At 43.0% G+C, this 25,738-nt stretch overlaps 1 protein-coding gene across 4 annotated transcripts in view; it reads right to left on the bottom strand.

Moving 5' to 3' along the window:
• Positions 1-11,269, bottom strand: part of DENND1A (DENN domain containing 1A) — a 523,573-nt gene extending 512,304 nt beyond the window's left edge. Inside the window, exon 1 of one of the 4 annotated variants that reach the window (XM_061154694.1) lies at positions 11,033-11,269. In XM_061154694.1, the coding sequence (XP_061010677.1) occupies positions 11,033-11,049 (17 nt within the window). In that variant the 5' untranslated portion in view covers positions 11,050-11,269. The remainder of the gene's footprint in view (positions 1-11,032) is intronic. The other 3 variants (XM_061154689.1, XM_061154693.1, XM_061154692.1) reach the window with 3 other exon arrangements.
• Between the last annotated feature and the right edge of the window lie 14,469 nt (positions 11,270-25,738).

Here is a 25,738-nt window from a genome sequence, read left to right as displayed (position 1 = left end):
GGGATCTTTTTAGTTGCAGCATGTGAACTCTTAGTTTATGGCATTTGGGATCTGGTTCCTTGACCACAGATCGAACCCAGGCCCCCTGCACTGGCAGCAAAGAGTCTCAGCTACTGGACCACCAGAGAAGTTCTTTTATAATTTTACTAAAGTAACATTACATATAAATTTACTCCTTGACCCAGCAATACCACTTCTAAAAATCTATCCCAATGATACAATGGGAGAAATACAAAAAGGGACATACACAAGACTATTTATTACAGCATCATTTATAATAGCACTGGGAGCAACCTAAATGAGCATCAGCGTGAGACTGGTTGAAAAACCCATGACCATCCATCCACTGGAGTACTATGCTGTCCCTACAGAGAAATGAGAATGACCTCTATATACTATTAAAAGTTAACTCTTGACAGGGAATAAAATGAGAAAAGTAAAAGAGAAAAAAGTGTACATAGAATACTATAATTTGTCTGAGAGTTGTTGAGGGGAGGGAATATATTGATGTATTTACCTTTTTTCTAACAAAATTAAAAAAAAAAATTTTTTTTAACTAGCAACCTACAGAGGGAAGAAACAGGGTGATGTGTGGAGGATAGACATTAGACTTTTCTGAATATACCTTTTTTGCAGATTTGGCTCTGAAACCATGGAAGTATTTTATGTAATTATAAAACAAAATTATTTTTTAAAAGCAATCCCAAAAGATCAAAAGTAAAAAAAACAACTAAGAATTGAGTTGGTAACACAACCACTGAGAAAGAAATCATTTCTAGTGGTTTCACAACAGTAAATTGACTCTACAATCCTAGTCCACATATATTCTAAGGACAAAAAGAATCACCAAATTGAAAAAACACACCTGTCTTCAGTATATACTGTTGGTAATGTTGGTATTGCTGTAGAGTTTCGTGGATATGGTGGGATAAAGCAAAAAGAGTACTTCTGCTGGCATCATTGGAAATCAGAACTTTTGACATGAGTGATAAGAGATTCAGATGTAAGAATAATGAGGTTAAGTTAAAATGCATTAGTCTTGAGTTGTAAATATCAATATGAACATGTGATATAGTTTACCTTAAAAATACACACATACACACACACAACTTTCTAGTTCCGATCCCTGGAGGAGCCTAGAAATAATGACTGACCAGTAGGAAAAAAAAAAAGTTCTAAAACCTAGACTGAAATCTCTAACACCACCTCCCACCAAAAAGAAGCAAGACTCCTTAGAGAAACAGCAGAAAACAGGTCTGGAGCAGGAAACGTACAAGATGAACCTGGAACATCTAGGTCATCACACCAAAAGACAAGGGAGCTATTAAAAACTACTGGGATTCTGTCAAAAGGACTCTAGACGTTAACCTGAAGAAGCTTCCACTAGACAAAAATAGGGCAAATTAACATCCATGAGGATAACTACAGTAAAGTGAAATATAACAAACAGGTTTAAATCTATTATTATGTGTTTAAAGTGATACTCAGAAAGAAAAAAATCAGTCACCCTGGGAAAATGCTAGAAAACAGTTTGAAAAATGAACAAAATGAATCAAATATTTATTATGCCTTTCCCATATGAACTGCACCTCAGGGTGACCAAATAGTTGATATGCAGTTTTTATTTACAGAAGTATTCTAGTTAATATTAAGAAGAAATGATGAAAGTAAAATCATTTTATAACCTCTAATAAATTAATGGATCAAAAAGAGCTAGCCAGACATAATTTGCTTCAAAATAATCAAGGACTAGAAGGCAGAGAAGAGTTATGGTCAGTTATCTATAAATGGAACTAAGAAAGCCATAAATTAATAAGTGCTGAAACTAAGTGATGGGCATTTGGGGACTCATTACACTATTCTCTCTGCTTTCATAATGTTTCAATTTTTCCAAAATAAAAAATGATAAATAATTTTAAGTATTCAGAAAAAAAGGAATGAAGTTATATTTAAAAGAGTAGAAGTGAACAGTGATACCATCTAAATAGATGAACATAAATGGAGTAAATCTTTTCTAAAACTGAATAAAATTTTCAATTACTGATGAGAGAGGAGGCACAAAATATTCTTAAATGTTATAATTTTAATTATTTGTATGCTCATCTTGTCTCTGAGTAGACTTAAAAGTTTTTCTCCCAACCAGTAAGAGGACTAGCGCTTTGCATATACCAGGATCACAAACCTTCAAATAAATTCAGTAAAATATACAACACATCATCCTAACACACTCAAAGAAAAAGCAAATACTTAGTCTTAAAAAAAAAAAAAAAAAAAGCTATAAAAAGGAACACCTGCTTTGAGAATTTTTTTTTAACTTCAGATTGCTCAGACAAGTATGTCCCATTCACTCCAAACAATATTAATGAGGGCTGCCATCAGGTGGCTCAGTGATAAAGGATCTGCCTGCTAATGCAGGAGACTTGGGTTGGATCCCTCGGTCGAGGAGATGCCCTGGAGAAGAAAATGGCAACCCACTGCAGTTTTCTTACCTGGGAAATCCCATGGACAGAGCTGTCTAGTGGGCTACAGTCCATGGGGTTGCAAGAAACAGATATGACTTAGCGACTACAGGACGTTTACCAAACAGCTAACTAAACAGCTATTTTTCTGCTGAAAGTGTTAGTCGTCTAGTCGTGTTTGACTCTTTGAGACACCAGGGAGACTAGCCCACCAGGCTCTGTCCATGGAATTCTCCAGGCAAGAATACTGGAGTGGGTATATAATCCTCAGGACAACTCTAAAGGTAGATTTATTAGCTTCCTTTCATAAATTAAAAAATCTGAGGCTCGGAAACTTAGAACTCAGATGGTGATTGTGAGTGCTTGTGGGAACTCAAACCGAGGGTCTCCGAGGCCCACACTGCCCTCACTCCTATCAGGCCCTGGAGTACAGTAACTATATACTTGGAATGAAACAGTATCTTTACCAAGATTGGTTTCCTTCCTCCTATTTATTCACACAGCCTAGGCGAGATCAATGCAACATCCCTGAAACCTTTCCTGTAGCTAAAGTAAATTCAAAAGTTTATTTTTTCTCTCTTCCTAAAACCTAATGTGGACAGATTTCCCCTCAGCAACTCGGGCAAGCCCACTTGAAGTCTTACTCATCTAACCGAGCACATGCATTCACTCTGGCACCCTTAAAGATTTCTTTTTTTCTCACCACAGACTAAAATGCCTTCTCCCAATTATAACTTTTCACTTTTCCTCAGAAAAGCAAACATATTATATAACCAGTGCTCACCTTCCAAACACTCATTTATAACTTTGCTAACCCTGGCAAGTCATCTTTGATTCTTCTCTCGCCTCTTGTAACTTGTCACCAAGTCTTGTCAATTCTACCTAAAATCTCTCTCAAAGTTGTCCTTTTTCTTTCAAAAACTAAAACCTCACTTCAGGCCTTGATCTTCTGCCATATAAACTAAACACAGTTCTATAAACCAGGGTTCTCCAATTTTTTTCCATGAATTCTTCCCTATGGGTAAAAAAACTTGAGCATACATCTATGTATTTTTATAAATTATAAGAATGCCTTACTATACAAATCTATAGTATATTATTAGAAAACACAGAAACAGAAATTTTCAAAGTTATGAAAGTCAAAGAAAGTGAAACTGAAAGTCACTCAGTCGTGTCTGACTCTTTGCGACCCCATGGACTATACAGTTTAATTCTCCAGGCCAGAATACTGGAGTGGATAACCTTTCCCTTCTGCAGGGGACCTTCCCAACCCGGGACCAAATCCAGGTCTACCACCTTGCAGGCATATTCTTTACCAGCTAAGCCACAAGGGAAGCCCAAGAATACAGGAACGCGTAGCCTATCCCTTCTCCAGCAGATCTTCAGGACCCAGGAATCAAACCCGGGTCTCCTGCATTGCAGGTGGATTCTTTACCAACTGAGCTAGCAGAGAAGCCCTTTGAAGTTGATATAGAAACAAATATAGATTCTAACATGTTCTTTTCACACCACAGTGGATCATGCTGCACAAGACTGAGATATTGCTGTTCTAAACTACTGCTGCCAAAGTAATATTCCTAAAAACCCAAATCTGATCATATTACATTCCCAACTCAATCCTTCAATAGCATCAGGTCGCAGTGGCACAAACCTGCTTTTTCAACTTTATCACCTATAATCTTTATGCACGTATTCTGCATTTCAGCTACACCTGTAATCTCCCTATGTCTTTTAAAAACACAATTCATCTGGAATGTCCTTATGCTTAATGTATACAACAGTATCTCTAGGAGAAAAATACATTCTAAATGTCATAACCAAATTAATTACAAGTGAACTTTGCGGATATAACCTATCCCTTTGGGGATATAATGCATATGTTTTCTTATTTCCTTTATTTGGTTCCTTTTCAAGTCCAAAACACTTGGAAAGAATGGATATGGATCCCAACTAAAGTAGGGCCAACTTTATTTTGTTTCCTTTGGTTTATTTTTCTTCATTGTTTATCTTTCCATTTCTCAACAAAATCCTTTTAACCAAAAAGGATATTTCAAATCCAGAGATTAGTTCCCGCTAGAGCGAGGTAAAAGACCAAACTTTGCAACTCACAATAAGAATTCCAGCTGGAGAAATATTGTATGACACACCTTATATGTGGATTCTAAAAAGAAATGATACAGATGAACTTACAAAACAGAAAGACACTCACAGACTTAGAGAACAAACTTATGGTTGCCAGTGAGAAGGACAGAGGAAAGAAATAGTTAGGGAGTTTGGGATGGACGTGTACACTCTGCTATATCTAAAATGAATAACCAACAAGGACCTACTATATAGCACAGGGAACTCTGCTTAAAGTTACATGGCAGCCTGGATGGGAGGGGAGTTTGGGAGAATGGATACATGTGTATCTATGGCTGAGTACCTTCACTGTTCACCTGAAAGTATCACATTGTACCCCAAAACAAAATAAAAAGTTTCAAAAAAAAAAGTTTAAAACCCTTTTGTGGGGTTTTTGGCCACAAAAGGAATTTCAGCTGGGCCCTTACACACAAATTTAACAGTCTGGAAAAAAAACTTTTTCCTACAGCAATACTTTGCCTGTTTTAACCTTCCTGTCTGCTGTGCAAACCCCTCCAAGTTGATGGCAATGGCTCAGACTAGAATAATGGAGTTGCAGCAAAACGTTTTCCAGAAAAGTCATGAAAATTCAAGGGACTACCTCTGGGTGCTAATAATGGAGAACTCAGTCTCTAGCAAGACTTTTTAAAGTTTTTTTTTTTTTTTTTAATGTGTAACATTTGTATAAGTCTTTATTGCACCTGTTACAATCCTGCTTCTGTTTCATGTTTGGGATTTTTGGCCATAAGGCATGTGGAAAAGCTCCCCAACCAGGAATCAAACCTGCACCCCCTGCACTGGAAGGCAAAGTCTTAAGCACTGGACCACCAGGGAAGCCCCTCTAGCAAGACTTTTGTTCCACCACCACCAGTCTGTGTACTCTCTCCTATGGAGACTGAAAGGGGAGCACCGTGGTGGAGAGAGGAAAGAGAAGAAGTGTTAGAGGGCCCTGGAGAGGAAGTCACATTTCAACTCCTACTCTTATCCCACAGAAGGAAGATATGTCAGCTGTGCTACACAAAGAAGCCAGTCTGTGGTGCATTTTGGTAATGGAATCCTTTAACAGGCTGTTCAAATAAAGCCCAGAGCAGAGCAGTCTTAAAAAGCCAAAGCTGATTCTCTGTATCAGAAAACAATGATGGGCTTATCCCCACTTTCCAGTCATATAACTTCCCCTGTTCTTCCTCCAGAAATCCCCCCTCCCTTCTCCAAATCTCACTTTTCTTTCAGTTCCAGTTTCACCCTCTTCTGAGAAACCTATTTTGGTCTACTCTGATCTTTCGTTTTCTATACAATTCTTGAGGGCCAAATCATAACCACAATGAGACACTACTTTACACAAAGTGGTGCAACTGCTTTGGAAAACAGTTTAACAGTTCCTTAAAAAGAGTTACAATATGATCTAGCAATTCCACTCCCAGGTATATACCCAAGAGAAATGAAAACATATGTCCACACAAAATGTTCACAGCAACATTATTCATAACAGTGAAAAAGTGGAAACAACCCAAATACCTAACAACTGATGAATGGATGAATTTATCCAGACATTTATCCATACAATGAAATATTATTCAACAACAAAAAGTAATGGAATATTCACATATAATATGGATAAACTTGGGAACCATTATGTTTAATGAAAGACAAAGAATTATATATGATTCCATTTATATGGTCATGCCTAAAATTGACAAATCCATAGCAACTATAAATAGATCAGTGATTGCCTAGGGCTAAGAGGGTTTGGGGGGAACAGGAAGTGACCACTAATGTATATGGAGTTTCTTTCTGGAGTGATGAAAATGTTCTGGGACTTGGATAGTGGTATTTGTAAGTATACTGAAAACCATTTAATTATATACTATAAAAGAATAAGCTTTATGTGAATTATATCTTAATAAAGTTGTTTGCAGATTACTGCAGCCTACAGGTAGGCCCTGCTCAGGGCCCCAGCCTCCCTGCCACCAGTCACTACCTAAACCCACTATCAGCTCCTGATAATGCCCAAGGTTTTCTTGCCTCAAGGTGGGCATATGCTCCTCTCTGTCTGGAATGCAGTCTTGTGAGTCTCTTTACATGACTAATGACTTATCAACTGAAAAATCACCTCCACAGTAAGTGTCACTCAGTCGTGTCCAACTCTTTGTGACCCTATGGAATGTAGCAAGCCGGGCTCCTCTGTCCATGGGATTCGCCAGGCAAGAATACTGGAGTGGGTCACCATTTCCTCCTCCAGGGTATCTTCCCAACCTGGGAACTGAACCCGTGGCTCCTGCATCTCCTGCACTGTAGGCAGATTATTTACCTCTGAGCCACTGGGGAAACCCCTCTCCCTCACTCAGTTCAGTTGCTCAGTCATGTCTTTGCGACCCCATGGACTGCAGCACGCCAGGCTTCCCTGTCCATCATTAACTCCCGGGGTTTGCTACCAGGCACATAACATAGTACTTCCACCAATTATAATAACAATGATGAATATAACAAGTGTGTGACACTCTTCTTAGTGAGATAGTAAGTAAATGAATGAATGGATAAATTTCTTGGTTACCAACCTCAAAAAGGTCATGGTCTGACAGGGACAGAAGACAGGTATACAGGCTAATGAAGAATAACCACCACCACAAAGCCGAATCGGCTGTCCTGTTCTGACCCAATGCCTTCAAATCTTTGAGTATGCTTTTCTCCAAGCCCATAAATGTCGGGCTTCTTCAAACTCACTTAGAGTACTTCCTTCGATTACTTACAATCCACTTCCTGCCCTTGGTGCCTGGAAACAATTTCTAGGATGTCACCACAAACAATATTAAAACTGCCACAGTTTCCTGCTGTGTGTCTACATTATCAGTTAAATTGCTTTGTATTAACCACATTCCAGTCCACTGGGATCACTCAAACACTAAATAAGATTTAAAGATACCTGTCGAAGGTTGCCAGTTACTGTTGCTCCTTTTATCTCTCTAGATAAATAAATGTCTGCTCAGGTTTAAGGTTAGGAGCTTCTCAGAATGCTACCTGTACACCGGTGACCTTTCCTTTCATCCAAGTGAATATCTGAGGCAAATCAAGGTTCCTTTACTAAAATGAGGATGAACTATAAACATTCTTCAGAAAAAATAAGAAATTGCTGCCTAGACCAGGACAATTCAGCTTAAAAGCTTATAAACAGCCTTCCTCCTCAAGAGCTCAAATTGCAAACTGTTACTTTTTAACTCTACATTCATCTAGGAGCCTTTAGCTAGGATCATAATTCAGATCCCAACATATTTCATAAATGCATTCCATAAACTCTTCCTGAACAACCTGATGTATTAGGTACTGGGTCTGACACAAGGAACTCAAAACAAATAAGAAAGTCCCTGCTCTCAACAAAGTTTACGTTGGGCTTAGTATAGGAGACACACAAGGAACTAAAGTTAGTGTTGTGACAGTGATAAATATGGAGGGGGGTCATAGAAACAGACGAAGGATAGCTGACCTAGGTAGGGGAAAGGGTGCACAGATGAAGGACACCTGGCCTAGGCTGAAGAGAGGTAGGTGCAGAGAACTGGCATCAGGGCTGGCATCCAATCTAAGGTCTACAAACCCCAATTCTCTCATTTAAAAAATGGCTAATAGTACCTACATCATTGGGCAGTTGTGAGGATTTGATGAAATGGTTCACATAAAGCATTACTACTATACCTGACACAGAGATTACGCTCCACCACCTTAACTTGAAAGTCTGATCAAGCACTAAATCTCAACACGTGTGCCTAGCAACTCACCTGCTTTAATAATCATATAACAGACACCAGCTTCATAATTACACACAGTATTGTTTTCAATCAACTTTCTTGTTTTAATGAGAGACTGCTGAGTCCTGTTCTGCATGTTCGAAGTCTAATACCTAGATCTTCAAAACCCTTCTTCTCCATCACCTGAAACACACAGCTCTGACATTTCTGGTATAAAACAAAGCAGTCTTCTTAGTCTTTTGATAGAAAAAAGTATAAAAGAAACTAACAATTACTGAGTTTTTAATATGGGTCCAGCAGTCATGTTGATACTATATTTATTGCTCATTATGACTCTGTAATACACAGCCTTCCTCATTTTACCCTCAGGGTAACTGAGGGAGAAAGATGTTATCTGTACAAAGTTTCATAGTCAGCAGACAAAAGTGGAATCTAAATCCAAATCTGATTCCATATTTTTAGCCTGACTGGACCGACCACACAGTATCAGAGATGAGGAAAAAGCACAGGGAGCCTGCCTGGAGGGGCCCCCAAGCTCTCTTCCTCCACCCCCAAGACTGTCCTACACAATGCAGCCTGCACACTCAGGCTTCACCTCAGCCAGGTGAATATCTTGAGCTCAGTCTGTTATTTCCTGTCTGGATGGAATCGATGGTCAATAGTAACCAAAGCCCTGTTTCCTCCAAAAACTAGAGAGACACCTAAGAAAACCATTTCCTCACCACTTGTCCATCCTCGTTTCTACTTATAGGCAGAAGCTTCATAGCCGACAGTCATCATAAATCAGAACTACTTTTCATAATTTCTCTCTTCATATTCTCTTTCAGCCTACCTCACAGGTGAAACTAACATATTTCCCATGTCTAAGTTTTTACCACCAACCAATCTAGTTTCAATATCAAGAAGGCTATTATTCTTTATACTAATTTCACACCTAATAGAATTTCACGCATAAGTTCTCTTGCCCAAGCACTCAGATAGAGAGAGATGGGTTCCACAAAACACTGTGGAGAAATGTTTTTGTCAACCTGCAATGTTCAAGAGCAAGACAGACCTGATGCCCAGTCATCTGAACTTCCACTTGGATTTTCATGCTGAGTCTGACACTGACATGCCTCATATTTGGCAAGTTTCTGAACTACTCTGTAACAAGAAGGGCAAGCATCCTCACAAGGATACCCTGCAACTCTAAGGTGGCTTCTGTAAAGTGTTTTTAAGTGCTATTGAAATCCAAGTTTACAACTCTTGCTTGGAAGCAGGAGCTAAACTTGGAGTGCCTCTTTAATCCCAGTGCTTCACTACGGGTCTTTTTACCTCCCAAGCTTCTTAAGCCTATTTGGAGCATGCTTCTTTCCCTGCCTCATTTCCACAAAAATCAAGAATTACCAGTGTACTCATCCAACTCTTCCATTTTTATTATCATAATAAGCAAACTTTTCTAGTCTCAGGGCTGCTGCAATCTGTTAGATGCATCTGGTGAATGGAGACCTAAACGAGTCAGGGGACTACAAGGCTGGCCAAAGGTCACACTGCATGGACACCGACTGAACAAGACATGCAGTACTTGAATAATTACTAGATTTCGCCCTTAAGGCCCTTCCCCTTTCAAACTTCCCTAGCAAAATTCTCAAAATGCTGAAGTAAACACATTCTTCAGACTTTCTTGTAAGCAGGTTTAAAGTATTCTTTGAAAGCTGTTTTAAGGAAAAGTCTGCACTGTTAACTTTGTTTTTAAGTGCCCTTAAACAATTCTATTACTCATAGAGAAAAAGTTAACATTTGTTAGTGATTAGAGATAAGGCATCTCGTGTTCTGGAACTGAGGAAGGGAGAGGCCGAAAAGACCTGACTGGGAGCGGAGATACAGTCCGAAGCAACACACCCAACAGAGACCGCAAAAAAGTTGCACTTTCCAAAGTCAACTTCTACGTCTAGAAAGAAGGCAACAGTGTTTCAATGGGTTCTGAAGTCAGATGTATCAACATTTTCCCCAGAAAACTAACCCCTCACCAGGGACTCCAGATGAATGAATGACTGAAGGAATTTGCCAGATTGGATTACAAAACCTTTCCAACAATTACCAAGATCAGGTGCTCGGTTACAGCACAGGGGTATCTTCCCTCACAGCCTCTGGCCTTGCTGTGGGGAGACTTGCATAGGTAGGAGGGGGAGACAGGAAGAGAGAGAAAAGGGCCTTCTTCCTCCCCAGGTCATCCAGACCTTAAGTCCTTGAGGGGCCCCTCCCTCTGAAAACCTTTCACGACTTTTATGAACCGCTCCCCCACCCCCGCCGCCCCCACCATAGGCCTTAAGCAGCCAAGCTGCCGCCTCAGGACTGCCCAACTCTCAGGGGCGCTCCAAACACCCATTTGGGGAGTTGCTTCTGGAGATTTCTCGCCCTCCCCCCAACAGTTGTGTGACCATTTTCAGAGGCTCTCTGTAGCCCCGGGGAGGAGGCCACCTTATAATCAGCTGTTCCCGCCCTCAGGTGAGGAGGGGACACCTGACCACCGGCGCCCTTCCACCCCGCGCGCACCCCGCCCCCGCGCCTCCCTGGATCGTCATGGCAACAGTCCCCCTCCCCGCATGACGCCAGCACGCGGGGCGCCCCTGGGGTCCCGGCAACAAGTCCCCCGCGCGGCCCGAGGCCTGCAGCCCTTGCCCGGCCTCGCCGCCCCTCGCCCGGCCCGGCTCCGCCCAGGCCGACCACACTCACTTGATCCTGGAGCCCATGGTCCCCCGGCCTCCTCATGGGCCCGCGGGCCCCGTTCGGCGCTGCGCTGCGCTGCCCGCCCGCCTGCGGCCGACCGGCCTCCCTCCGGCGCTCTCCCCGCCCCTTCCTCCCTTCCCTCAGGCTGAGCCCGCCCGCTCGAGTCTCGCTCCCCCGCCGCCGCCGCCTCCCGGGGTTAATGCACTCGCTTCAGCCGGGCGAACGCCATGGTCGCCGGCGCGCGTACCCGGCGCGCGCCTCCCCCTCCGCCTCTCACACCGCCACCCCCTCCCGCCCGCGCCGCCGCCGCCGCCGCCGCCGCCGCCCGCGGGGGCTGCCGGGAACTGTAGTCGGTTCATGGGAGGCGGGGCGCGTGAGGGCGGAGGGGTTAGAGGGGAACCGCGCGTCAGGAGCTCGGTGCGTGGTGCCTTCCGGGTGATGGCCCCTAAAGACCTTCCCTCCCACTGTTCTCCTGTAGAAACCAACACCTGCAACCCCCCAAAAAGTGATGTTTATCCCATAGAGACCCTCAAGCTACCATTCCTGTCTTGCGGAGTGCTCCCACCCAGTGGCTCTGGCTTAGAGGTAAACTGTCTCTCACTCAGGCCTCCATGAAAAGACAAGTTTTTTCTTTGAAAACCCCACACCTTCCAATAAGTTCCTTAAGGGAGCCATAGACCCTCTGTCACACCAGCCACTTCCCCAACATGGTTCTTGGTGGAGGCCCTTCCTCTCCCCTTAGACCTTTAAGGAGACCACATCCCCACAGGAAAGCCACCTGGGGGCTTCATGGGACCCATTTAGTGGCTCTGCTCTGCCCTACTCTTGAGGACCTCTGCCTCCCTTTATTAGCCCTTTTGGTGGGGGGAGCCCAATACAAAAATCTCATGACACTATAACAGTATCTGATAGAGATTCAGTCAAGGCAAATGAAGATACTTGAGAGCCAAAATCACCAATCTGCACCCCCTTAGGGCTCACTTCCATGAACACCCCAATATCATCCCCTCTAGGCCTGGAAGAATCCTAAGTGAAAGTTGCTCAGTCGTGTCTGACTCTTTGCAACCCCATGGACTATACAGTCCATGGAATTCTCCAGGCCAGAATACTGGAGTGGGTAGCCTTTCCCTTCTCCAGGGGATCGTCCCAACCCAGGAATCAAACCTAGGTCTCCTGCATTGTGGGGAAAGGGGGAGGTTGCAGTGGGGGAGTGATTCTTTACCAGCTGAGCCACAAGGGAAGCCGGAAGAATCCCAAAGGCAGCTATAATGATCACTACCTTTAGCTACTGTTTCATGCATGGGTGAATAAGTACCCTGTCTGAACCAGGCACCATATTTCCCCTACATGGTTAGCACCAAGCCTGGCAGTAACCTTGTGAGTTTATCCCCTGTTTTCGCAGAGGAAACTGCGGCATGTGCTCGACGTTGCATAACTAGTAGCTGGTGGAGTGTAGATTAGCATCTAAACTGAATAATTCCAGACATGTGACGCAGTTACGCTTTAGGGTGGCACCTTTGGCCACAAGTCAGAAGACACTATAAGTTCATGGTTCACTGTTGAAATTGGACTTTTCTTCTCTTTTTTACACTTTTCTGTTCCGAAATGCCATTCATCTCTTCTGCCATTTTAGTTCATAAATTCGTTGAATGTCTCCCCACCCCTCAGTCACTACAATAACTAGCCCCAGCCAAGCAGGGAGGAAAGAAAACAAGAAGAGCTCCATTTGGAGTTACATTCTGGATAAAGAATCTCTCCCTTTTGCCTGTGTCCTGAGGTTGAGGGAAGGCATAGGATGAACTTTTTTGAATTAACACAAAAATTGAAAATGTCCCAACTGCCCTTTTTGAATTCAAAGTCTTTTCCATCCAGACACCAACACTGACTTATAAACACCCTCAGGAGCAAAGCTCTGCTAGACAGGCAGGGCCTCTGTAGTGTTTATTCACCTTGTTTCCTATGAACCTTCTCCAAGGAATAGTTGTTATCAAGATCTCCCGTGGATTGAGCGACCAGTTCAAAGGCTCTGAGCAGGAGACTGTAAATAAAACAGAGTTATTTGGTGGAGGGCAAAGCTGGATGCTTTTCAAAGGAGGTTGTAGCCATCCTGGCCACAAAAATGTCTGAGTGCCTGTTGGGTGGTGATGGTGATGGTGGTAGTGGTGATGGTGGTAGTGATGTGTGTATGTTGGAGGGAGGGAGACTGGAGGGGAAGGGCTACATATCTGTCCAGGTGGCCTCTGAGACTGCAGGGTGGTCTGGGGAGAGAGCCTTGAACTGGGAGTTAGAAGTCTGGCTTCTAAGGCTAGCTGCATTGCTGTGACAAGCAGAGATTTTAAGCAAGTGATTAGACAATTATCTGCTTCAGTTTCCTCCTCAGTAGAGTGGGTAGAGAGCTCAAGGAGAAGCTCATATCATAAGAGAGAGTGTGATGGAGGAATTAAGAGGGCAGGCTCTGGAGCCAGACTGACCAGGTTCAAATCTCAGCTCTGTCTCTTGCTAAATTTGTGCCTTTGGATAAATTATTCCCTGTCTCTGTGCTTCAGGTTCTCTGTCTGTAAAATGGAACTTATGGTAATAGATCTATCTTACTGAGGTGGCATGGGAATTAAATGAGTTAATGATGCTCATAAAGTACATAACGTGACTAGCATATAATAAGCATGCAAAAGTTATCAGCAACTATTATATATGACACAGCACAGTTTGGCTTTTATTATTAATAGTATTAATCTTCATAATAAATAGTCCTGTACTTGGATTCAGGACACCTGAGTTCCCAGCCCAGGGTGTAATTGTTTGCATTCTGAATCAATTAGACGTAAGTTCAAGTCAGTTGTTCAGTCATGTTTGACTCTTTGCAACCCCATTGACTGCAGCACGCCAGGCTTCCCTATCCATCACCAACTCCCAGAACTTGCTCAAACTCATGTCCATCGAGTCGGTGATGCCATTCAACCATCTCATCCTCTGTCATCCCCTTTTCCTCCTGCCTTCAATCTTTCTCAACATCAGGGTCTTTTCCAATGAGTCAGTTCTTTGCATCAGGTGGCCAAAGTATTGGAGCTTCAGCTTCAGCATCAGTCCTTCCAATGAATATTCAGGACTGATGTCCTTTAGGATTGACTGGTTTGATCTCCTTGCAGTCCAAGGGACTCTCAAGAGTCTTCTCCAACACCACAGTTCAAAAGCATCAATTCTTCAGTGCTCAACTTTCTTTATGGTCCAACTCTCACATCCATACATGACCACTGGAAAAACCATAGCTTTGACTAGAAAGACTTTTGTTGGCAAAGTGATGTCTCTGCTTTTTAATATGCTGTCTAGGTTGGTCATAGCTTTTCTTTCAAGGAGCAAGCATCTTTTAATCTCATGGCTGCGGTCACCATCTGCAGTGATTTTGGAGCCCAAGAAAAGAAAGTCTGTCACTGTTTCCATTGTTTCCCCATCTATTTGCCATGAAGTGATGGGATTGGATGCATGATCTTCCTTTTGTGAATGTTGAGTTTTAAGCCAGCTTTTTCACTCTCCCCTTTTACTTTCATCAAGAGACTCTTTAGTTCCTCTTTGCTTTTTGCTCTAAGGGTGGTGTCGTTGGCATATCTGAGGTTATTGACATTTCTCCAGGTAACCTTGATTCCAACTTGTACTTCATCCAGTACAGCATTTCACATGATGTACTCTGCATATAAGTTAAATAAGCAGAGTGACAATATACAGCTTTGATGTACTCCTTTCCCAATTTGGAACCAGTCCGTTGTTCCACGTCAAGTTCTAACTCTTTCTTCTTGACCTGCATACAGATTTCTCAGGAGGCAGGTGAGGTGGTCCAATCTGTTGAAGAATTTCCCCCAGTTTGTTGTGATCCACACAATCAAAGGCTTTGGTGTAATCAATAAAACAGAAGTAGATGTTCTTCTGGAACTCTTGCTTTTTCTATGATCCAACAAATGTTGGCAATTAGAAGTCAGTTCAACTGTAAATGATAGAAGACTGAAATAGCAGTGGTTGAAAAAAATAGAAGTTTATTTCTCTTTCACATGAAGTCTAGAGATAAGCATTCCAGAGCTGGTATGAAAATCCCACAAAGCATACTCGTTTGCAGGCATAGCGACAGGACAGGACAGTTGATTTAGTCTTGGGGTGGTGGTTATTCTGCATTAGATTGTAAACTTGTCTTTGTGCCTCAGACTGTGACCTCTTTGAGGCTGGTGACCCACAATTCTACTTTATTGCTTCCCTATCCTCTAGGTGCAGCTTCCACCACACGGTCCAAGATGGCTGCTTGAACAATCCAGACATCTAATCTGCAACTAGGACAACAGAAAAAAAGGTCATGCCCCACCCCAAGTCCTAATCTTTAAGTACATTTTCCTGGAGTTGCTCCTACTGCTCCATTTACATTCCACTGGTCAGAACCTAGTTATACAACCACATCTCTAGGAAATATAGCCTTTATATAAGACATGAAAGAAAGAAATCGTGTGCACAGCTGAAGCCAGGGTAGGGGCACATTTCCAGGGAAGAAGGAGAGGCCAGACATTGCAATCTCAGCCAAATCATGCTTGGCTATGTGACCCTGGTCAAGCTCCTAACTTTCTCTGGCCCTCAGTTTCCCTATCCAGAGTAAGAAATTCAGACTAGCTTACCTCTCTCCAAAGTCCTTTTGAGTTCTAAAGTTCTCTAATCAGTAGCTTATTGTTTTATAATTCCTTTAAACCTAGGTGAATCTGATGTCATTCAAATAAAAGGAGACCTCTCTGCCAGCTGCATAGCATAATCAACTGTTGAAATTAAAGCCTTCCGGTGATGAGAAGTAGCTTAGGAACTTTACCTTCCTGACTGTTGTCAAAATAGGCTAACTGAACATATCTAGCAGATAAGAAATCCAATGTGTGTGATACCACCCAGGCAGATGCTGATGCTCCTGAGTTTCTAAGCTGGCCCTCACTCCTCTGTACCTGTTTGGTTTTTCTGCTTAGAATTTAAAGGACTATGTCTACAGAGGGAAGAACAGCAACCCCAAGGAGCACTAATAACCCACTAATAATAATAAAAAGTATGAAATGGCAGGACTGATAGGCCAGTAATCTGTTGTTCCCAGTACACTTGGTTGTGGTTATATACATACTTGTTTTTGTTGTTCAGTTGCTCAGTTGTGTTCAACTCTTTGCGACCCCATGAACTGCAGCACACCAGGCTTCCCTTCCTTCACTGTCTCCTAGAGTTTGCTCAAACTCATGTCCATCGAGTCAGTGAGGCCATCCACCTATGTCATCCTCTATCGTCCCCTGTCCTCCTGCCTTCAATGTTTCCCAGAATCAGGGTCTTGACCATTGAATCATTTCTTAGCATCAGGTGGCCATAGTATTGTAGCCTCAGCTTCAGCATCAGTCCTTCCAATGAATATTCAGGACTGATTTCCTTTAGGATTGACTGGTTTGATCTCCTTGCTGTCCAAGGGACTCTCAAGAGATATAATTTACAAGCCATAAAATTCACCATTTTAATGTGTACAATTCAATGTTTGTTAGCATAGTCATAAAGTTGTACAACTATCACCAGTCTAATTCTAGAACATTTCATCCCAGAAAGAAACTCCACACCTATTAGTAATCACTCACCTTTGCTGCCCTGCTCTGAGCCCCTGGCAACCAGAAATCTACTTTCTGTCTCTATAGATTTGTCTATTCATACAAGTGCAATCATTTAATAATACGGCTGACCTTTCTGTCTGACTTCTTGCACTTCACATATTTTCAAAGTTCATCCACGTACCATCTATCAGTACTTCATTATCTTCTATGGTATAATAATATTTGATTGTATGGAGAGGCCATATTTTGTTTCTCCACAATTGTTATTGATGGAGACTAGGGTTGTTTCCACTTTTCTAGCTATTATGCATAATGCTGCTGTGACCATTGGTATATAATTTTTTTGTGTGGGCATATGTTTCTAAATCTGTTGGGTGCTGTGGTTATACTCTGCAGGAAGATCCACAACTCAATTAAGAGGAGTGCTGCTCCACTCACTCAAAAAGGGAAGGTTAGTAATAAGGTAAATTTGAGATATCCAGAATCATATCAAGTTAAATGGGTTTCTTTACTGAATTTCTTGTGAACTTTCAGGCTAGCCACATGCATTATGGATCACCTAAGAGGGGAATGTTGTCGACTCATGTTCTTATTTAGTCCCTCAGTAGTGTCTGACTCTTTTGTGACCCCATGGACTATAGCCTTCCAGGCTTCTCTGTCCATGGAATTTTCTAGGCAAGAATACTGGGACAGGTTGCCATTTCCCGCTTCAAGGGATCTTCCTGACCCAGGAATCAAACCTGCATCTCCCGTGTCTCCTGCATTGGCAGATGGATTCTCTAATACTGAGCCACATGGGAAGCCCCTTGTAAGTGGAATCATACAGTATTTGTCCTTTTATGATTGTTTATCTCACTTAGCATAATGTCTTCAAGGTTAAATTATGTTGAAACATATGACAGAAATCTCCTCTGTCATTAATTTATTAATTCATCAATAAATTTCTATTGTTTATCTTTTCAAATGTCACTGGGTGGCTTCCACCTTTTGGCTATTGTGAACAATGCTGTTATGAACATGGCTGTACAGATAACTGTTTGTGTCCCTGTTTTCAGTTCTTTTGAGTATATACTCAGAAGTGAAATTGCTGAATCATGTGGTAATTCTATTTTGGTGTTTGGGGTGGGGAGGGAAGCCACCATACTGTCTTACATTCCTACGAGCAGGCACAAAGGTTCCAACTTCTCATATCCTCACCAACACCTATTATTGTGTGTGTGTCTTTTCCATAGTAACCATCCTAATAGATGTGAGGTGGTTTTGATTTGTTATTTCCCTAATTAGTGATGCTAAGCACCCTTTAATGTGCTTATTGGCCATTTGGATACCTTATTTGGAGAAATGTCTAAGTCCTTTGTGGGCTTCCCTGGTGGCTCAGATGATAAAGCATCTGCTTTCATTGTGGGAGACCCGGGTTCGGTCCCTGGGTCAGGAAGATCCCCTGGAGAAGGAAATGGCAACCCACTCCAGTACTCTTGCCTGGAAATTCCATGGATGGAGGAGTCTGGTGGGCTACAGTCCGTGGGGCTGCAAAGAGTCAGACACGACTGAGTGACTTCACTTTCTTTCTTTCACTTTCTAAGTCCTTTGCTCATTTCTTTTCCCCCAATTATTTTTATTAGTTGGAGGCTAATTACTTTACAATATTGTAGTGGCTTTTGCCACACATTGACATGAATCAGCCATGGATTTACATGTGTTCCCCATCCTGAACCCCCCTCCCACCTCCCTCCCCATCCCATCCCTCTGGGTCATCTCAGTGCACCAGCCCCGAGCACTTGTCTCATGCATCCAACCTGGACTGGCGATCTGTTTCACACTTGATAATATACATGTTTCGATGCTGTTCTCTCAGATCATCCCACCCTCGCCTTCTCCCATAGAGTCCAAAAGTCTGTTCTATGCATCTGTGTCTCTTTTTCTGTCTTGCATATAGGGTTATCGTTACCATCTTTCTAAATTCCATATATATGTGTTAGTATACTGTATTGGTGTTTATCTTTCTGGCTTACTTCACCCTGTATAATGGGCTCTAGTTTTATCCATCTCATTAGAACTGATTCAAACGAATTCTTTTTAACGGCTGAGTAATATTCCATGGTGTATATGTACCACAGCTTCCTCATCCATTCGTCTGCTGATGGGCATCTAGGTTGCTTCCATGTCCTGGCTATTATAAACAGTGCTGCGATGAACATTGGGGTGCACGTGTCTCTTTCAGATCTGGTTTCCTTGGTGTGTATGCCCAGGAGTGGGATTGCTGGGTCATATGGCAGTTCTATTTCCAGTTTTTTAAGGAATCTCCACACTGTTCTCCATAGTGGCTGTACTAGTTTGCATTCCCACCAACAGTGTAAGAGGGTTCCCTTTTCTCCACACCCTCTCCAGCATTTATTGCTTGTAGACTTTTGGATAGTAGCCATTCTGACTGGCGTGTAATGGTACCTCATTGTGGTTTTGATTTGCATTTCTCTGATAATGAGTGATGTTGCTTTGTTCATTTTTTAATCAGGTTGTTTTGTTGTTGTTGATTTGTAGGAGTTTTTTATGTATTCTAGATATTAACCTCATCAGTTAAATAATTTGCAAATGCATCCCCCCGTTCTATGGGTTCCCTTTCCACTCTGTTGAAATGTTCTTTAACATAAAGTTTAAAATTTTGATGTAGTCCAGTTTATCTATTTTTTTCTTTTGTAGTCTGTGCATTTGATTTCATATCCAAGAAGTCACTGCTAAATCTAATGTCATAAGGGGCTTCCCTGGTGGCTTAGAAGGTAAAGAATATACCTGCAATGCATGAGAGCCATGTTCGATCCCTAGGTAGGGAAGATCCCCTAGAGAAGGGAATGGCAACCCACTTCAGCACTCTTGCCTGGAGAATTTCATGGACAGAGGAGCCTGGTAGGCTACAGCCCACAGGGTCGCAAAGAGACACAACTGAGCGTAAAACTTTTCCCTTATGTTTTCTTCTAAGAATTTTTATAATTTTAGCTCTTACATCTAGGACTTTGATCTAACCTGAGTTAATTTTTCTATTGGGTATAAGGGAAAGGTCTTTGGTTTTTTTTCAGAGGCTAAAAGGGCTTGATCCCTTCCTCGTATGTGGTTAATAATCCAGCCAGGGTGCTCACCTGCTCTCTGATTGTATGCTTCATTATTCCATTATTGTTAACAATACTACCTTGCAAATGCTTAATGGTTTGTATTTTCCAAACTGCTCAATAATCAGAGAGTGCTATTATCCTTGCTTTAAAAGTGAAGATGCTGATACACAGCAGGTGTAAGTGACTTACCTGAGATGAAACAGCCAGAAAGTAACGGAGCCAGGACTCAGCCCAGATGGCCTAACTCCTATTGTGGGTTTATTTGTTAGTTTCCTGAAATATAATGGTTTATTTTAGTACAGTTTTCCTTCACTGATTTATTCATTAATTCATCAAATCTTTTTCTTTGTGATAGAGTAACTTCATATTGTTAAAAAATTAAAAAATAAGAATAAATAGCACATATAATTCCTTCGTAGTCCTCTCCTGGCCATATATGGATGGATGTACTTGTCTTTCCTTACAGAAGCTAAGGGCATGCGCTCTATGTGTGTGACCAGGAGCAAGTTAGTAACCTCTCTCAGATTCAGTGTCTGCATTTGTAAAATGAGGATAATAGTACCTTTCCTGCAGGGCCATTATGAGAATTTAATGTGTTAATACACATGAAGCACACAGATTGACCTTGCATTTGGTAATGGCTCAATGTGAACTATTATATAGTTATCTTCTTACAATAAACAACCAGTAAAAGCTAAATTCTAAGAAAGGCCAGTGAGAACTGATGATTTAAGACCTTGGGTCCCATAATTAGCCATGTGTATCGATCAGCAGTGCCTGTGATGCTTGTTCATGCTATGGAATGCAGAGTTCTGATCCTGGATATTCTAATTCAGAAGCATGATCAGAGACTCTTGTTTCTGAAGAAGCTCTTCAGGTGATACAGATCCACAATCAGATAGGGAACCATTGGTTTAAGCTTTACCTACATGCCAGCATGAACTGAATTCCCACTAGGACTTTCAGGGCCTCAACAGGCCACCTGCTCCTCTCCCAAGTGTCATTAGCTTCCAGCTCTGGGTCCTGCATTCCCCATGCTGTCTTCCTAAAGCAGTCAGTGCATCTGGCTGAACATTGTTAGTACTTGGAGGCCCAAGGCAGGTGTCATCAGCAATCCATTCACTCATGTACCAAATTCCTCCTATGTGCCAGGTCCTGTGCTTAGAACTTTTTTACTCCCTGCTGAGGCCCATTCCTCCCCACGGCCCCTCGGTGTAACATGGTCTTACAGTGCTTGGTGGCTAAAGCTTGTTGTCAGGGACACTGCTATAGATTAGAGGGTCTGTGGATTGAACACAATACTGAGTGCACACCTTCTCAGAGGATCTCTGTGTTTCCGAACTTGCTTCTGACCCTCTTGCCTTGCCCCTGCTGCCCAGATCTCTGGACTTTCCAGCTCATTACCTTGCAATTTGTTCTTCCACATTCCTCCTCTCTGCACCTCTATTTTTACCTCTGTTTTATATTTTCTACTTGCTCTGTCTGCCCAACCCTGACCTTAGCTCTTCTCCCACCGCCTTTTGTGTTCATTCTGCTTATCGGGGCTTCTAGGACCCCTTGCCCTAGAGCTGCTCCCACTTCTACCCGACATGAATATTTTGAGCAAGACTCAGGCCTAAACTCCAGAGGTCCTGTTCTCCTCTTCCATGTTGAAGATGGTCACCATGTACCTCCACCCTTCTGGAAGTGAGCTGGAAGTTTGTCGGACTCTGCCCCATTGTACTCTCGGACACTCCTGCCAGTTTTCCTTTACTTTATAATTTTCCCCACATGCATTTTGTGTATTATTAATATGCATATTGTAAGTTATCAATATTTTCCCTACTTATTTCAACTACTGCTTTTCCTAAGCCTCACATAACTAGTATTTTGCTTGTGAACAAAAAGTATAATTGATAAAATTCTTAAGTTTCAATCCTAGTATATCTCCCACTTCACAAATCAAGGCACATAAAGTGAGTGACAGTGACATACTTGCCTTAGCATCTGGGTGGAGATTAATACCACAGTTCTCTGACCTCTTGGCCTGGAAAGAGTTTTTGCTGGTCAGTCAGAGTAGCCATGACATTGGGGAGAGGATCCTCTGATCCAATTCACTGACAGAGTATTTTTAAATTATAGGTAACTTACTGAGGTCCTCAAAGGGGACTCTACCTCCTGAAAATAATGACAGAACCTGTGACCTCTACTTCCAGTGGTGAAAGTCAAATCTCTTTAGGAACAATAGAAGCAATATTGTGTGGTGGTTAGGGCACAGGCTGCTTAGAGTTGAATCCTGGCCCTGCTAGAACAAATTGCTTAACCTTAACTTGGTTTTCTTATCTGGAAAATGGAGATATTATTAGCACTTGCTTCCTGGGGAGATAATGAGAATAAAGTTATTATATCTATAGACATTGAGGACTCAGCAATAGTATTTGATAAATGAAGAATTATCATAGGTACAACTGGTGACCACTGACCACATGCTTTACTCCCATTATCTTCAATCTTTGCATCACCCCTGAAAGACTGGTACTCAGACACACCTTCATAGAGGACAGGTGATTTGCCACAGTCACCCAGCCAAAAGCAATTTAAGAGCTGAGCACTGTGCTAAAGGGCTGTCTGATTCCCAAGCTGCCTCTTCTTCCAAAACAACTTCTACCAATTCTCATTCTCTTCTCTCTTAGCTCAGCTAAAAATATCCTGAGCAGCATCCTCATTAGCTAATATGCATACATTATTTTTTGCTTTCTGAACATAATTGGTTCATTCCAAGGGAAGGCTTCCACCTAACGTGAAGTAAGGAGCTGAGCTGCTCTGCGAAAATTCATCTGAATCTAGAAGTCAGCTCCCTATGCAAGCCCCTGTGCTCCCAAATTGGTGTCCCTAACTGGATGGCAGGGAGGCAGAGTGGAAAACAAACTTGCCATTCACACACTCCTGCCACACTGGAGCTGAGTGACTTTGGGTAAGTCCCTTCCCACTTCCCAAGAGTCAGTCTCCTCAGCTGTTAAATGGGCTTCTAGAAGCACTTGTATTAAAGAGTTGTAGTGAAGATCAGATGAGCTACCCTGTGGGGTCTAACATCCAGTGTGCAGTCCCTCAAAATCTGGGTGCTTCTATGACACAGGCACCCTGTGCAGAATAAACATCCAACACCTGCAGGAGAAACAGGATTGCCTAGTGATGAAATGCCCAGGGTCTGGAGCCAGGGGGATGATGGCTCAAACCCCCAGCATGTCCCAGGCTCTGGTTCTGTGACACAGTTTCTCTCTCTCCCCAAGCCTCAGTCTTCCTGTAGTAAAAGAGATATAATATATATAAAGAGCTCAGTAATGAACAGTGGCTGCATTCACAGCAAGCCTACCCAACCAGATCATCTCTCTAATAGCAGTGGGAGTAATTGATTTCTGCTTCCAGGGCAGCACACACACGGACACCACAGTGTGTTCATCCTGGGGCAGAGCGTGTGTGCTCCGGGCAGCCAAAGCCAAACCGTCTGCCCTGAAATCTCCTGCTGGTAATGCGGCTGATGACAGCTTAATGGACTCTTTACCCTTGAATGCTAAGGGGAAAGTAACTCATGGCATTATAACATATGAATGTAATGCGGGTTTTTTTTTTCTTCTTGAGCATTGGAGAGAGAGAGTCAGAAACGTATGTAGACTTGAGCCAGCAATCTGAGTCTCCCTCTTCCTGGCCCTGTCTGTGTGGAGGACAGATTTAGACGTTGCAATTAACCAAATCATTCATGTTTGTAAAATATAACCATATCCATGTGTTTCCTTGAATGACCGCAGGATACAGTTTATGATTAGAGAATGTGAATGTTCCTAAATTATTGATTTTTTCCAGGGACAAACCAGTTCCTCTGGAGTGGATGGGCAAATGTACACACTCATGCACACGCACACACACATAGACGCACACTGTTGTTATGGAGAAGCTGGTCAAAGATCCACCTGCATGACTTTCAGAAAGCCATGCCATCCTGACCAGTCAGGTAGGAAATCCCCACTGTGGGAAGTTAACATTTTCCTCTGCCTCACAGTCGGAGGGAGGAGGGAGTTAGTGGCAGCCGCAGACTCCTCTATCAGATTGAGACGCGTCAGTGGGGCAGGAATGAGGGCAGAGAAAACCATATGCAAGGGCAGGGAGACCACAGACTTGAAGAGTCAGACTGACCTGAGTTCAGATCACCATCTCCTCTTCCTCTTCTCGAAACCTCAGCTTCCCCAGCAGTATAGTGAGTTTCCTAACACCTCCTGGCGCAGTGCTATGAGAACTAATGACAAGGCAGGTAAAGACCTAGCAGGAAAGGAGGCCCGGCGCCAGGCTCAGGGTCGTGCCGGGTGCATGGGGGCCTTGCTCCTCCTTCCCCGGGGGGTGGAAATCTGGGCCAGGCAGGAGGCGTCCCAGCAGAGTCCGGGCTCCCGTGCAGCACCAGCAGAGTCCTCTCCAGCCACCGAGAGACTTGCCGAAAAGGAAGTGTGTGGAAGCGCGCGGCTCTCCATCTGGCTAATGTTCACTTGTGTTTCCTACTGGAGAGCATCACTTTTTTCACCTCACCTGGTTTGTTTACCCAAACAAGCTGCTCATTAACAACACGAATTGCATTTTCTGCAATTCTGTTGACAGCACAAATGTCTGCAGTCAGCTTGGGAGTTTGGTGGGAACTGTTGCCGGATTCCACCCAGCCCAGGCAGCGAAGCTTCTGAGGAAAGAAATCCAGGCCATGCAGGGGTGTGAGGTGGGGGGCAGGGCACCTGGCTAGGGCCTGCTGTCCAGTCCCACCCAAAGTCTCCAGACCCTGAGTGGAGATAGGGCCCTGGGCCCTCCTGGGAGAGATGAGGCACTTTCCAGAAAACAAAGGTAGACGGAAGAAGATTTTCAAGCAGGAAGGAGGTGGGTGGGGAAAGGAGCCAGGCATGAAAGAGTAGATGAAACTCCAGACAGAGGTACAGACCTGGCAGTGGGGAGGCCCAGCCTCCAGCAGGGAGACCCTGAAGGGCTTCCCTCGTGGACCCAGCAGGGCCTACAATCAACTGTCTTCAGCACCTCCGGCAACAAGAAGCAGATGAGAAAAATAAAAAATAATTATCTCTCTTCTTGGTTTGGCCCCACAAGGCTGAGCTCAGCCTGGTTTGCCAAAGCACTCCTCTCTCATCTCTGTTGCTCAAGCAGGAAGAAAGACAAGGTTTCTAATGTGTGTTCATTTATTTTAAATGATGGCCCTCAGAACGCTTTCTTTTCTATCTCCTCATTCAGTAAGCTTCCATTGATGGTTTACCGATTGCCATACAATTGTTGCTGAGGGGTATGGAGGTGAGAAAAGACATGGCCCCTGCCTTTTTGTAGTTGGTAGTCTAGTGGAGGGAGTGATATTAAATTGCATATCAGATAATTACAAATCATGATGAGTTGGAGAAAAGAACTCCAGGATGTTATGGAAACACATAACAGGAGAACTTGACCTCTGGCAGGGGCCATCGATGGCATCTTCTAGAAAAAATGAGATTGAAGCTAGCCCCAAATAAGAGAAGTTATCTAACTGAAGTGTTGCAAGGGGTAATGGGCCTATGTGTTTGGTTTCAGATTTCATCAAGACATCAAAGAAAGTCTTTGGATTCCTCCTCTGTCTGAGGGAAGGTTTGTATGGAACCTGGGAAGTAGATGGTACCTGTCTGCCTATTTGAGATGAGCTGTAGAGGGCAAAGCCCCAGCCAAGACCATGGTCTGGCATGTAGTACGTATATACAATATTTGTTAATGGAAAAAGAACATAGCAGAGGGTGTAATTAGGAATTTCATACAGGGAACAGCATATGCAAAGCCTTAATATGTGCCCCCCCATGTGAATGTTAATAATAAATCAATAAACAATACTATTTAATACATACCTACAGTGACTCTCTCTATGTCATCAGAGTTGAACTTCATAGCATCTCAGTGAGATTAAGTCATCAAGCTCACAGTTAGGGAAATCCCCAAATCAGGGTTCTTTGGCTCTTCCATGATGTTAACTC

This window comes from Dama dama, chromosome 11 (assembly GCF_033118175.1).
Source record: "Dama dama isolate Ldn47 chromosome 11, ASM3311817v1, whole genome shotgun sequence".
Taxonomy (NCBI): Eukaryota; Metazoa; Chordata; class Mammalia; order Artiodactyla; family Cervidae; genus Dama; species Dama dama.
The sequence above is the reverse complement of the archived record's forward strand: the minus strand, read 5'-3'. Positions and strand labels throughout refer to the sequence as shown.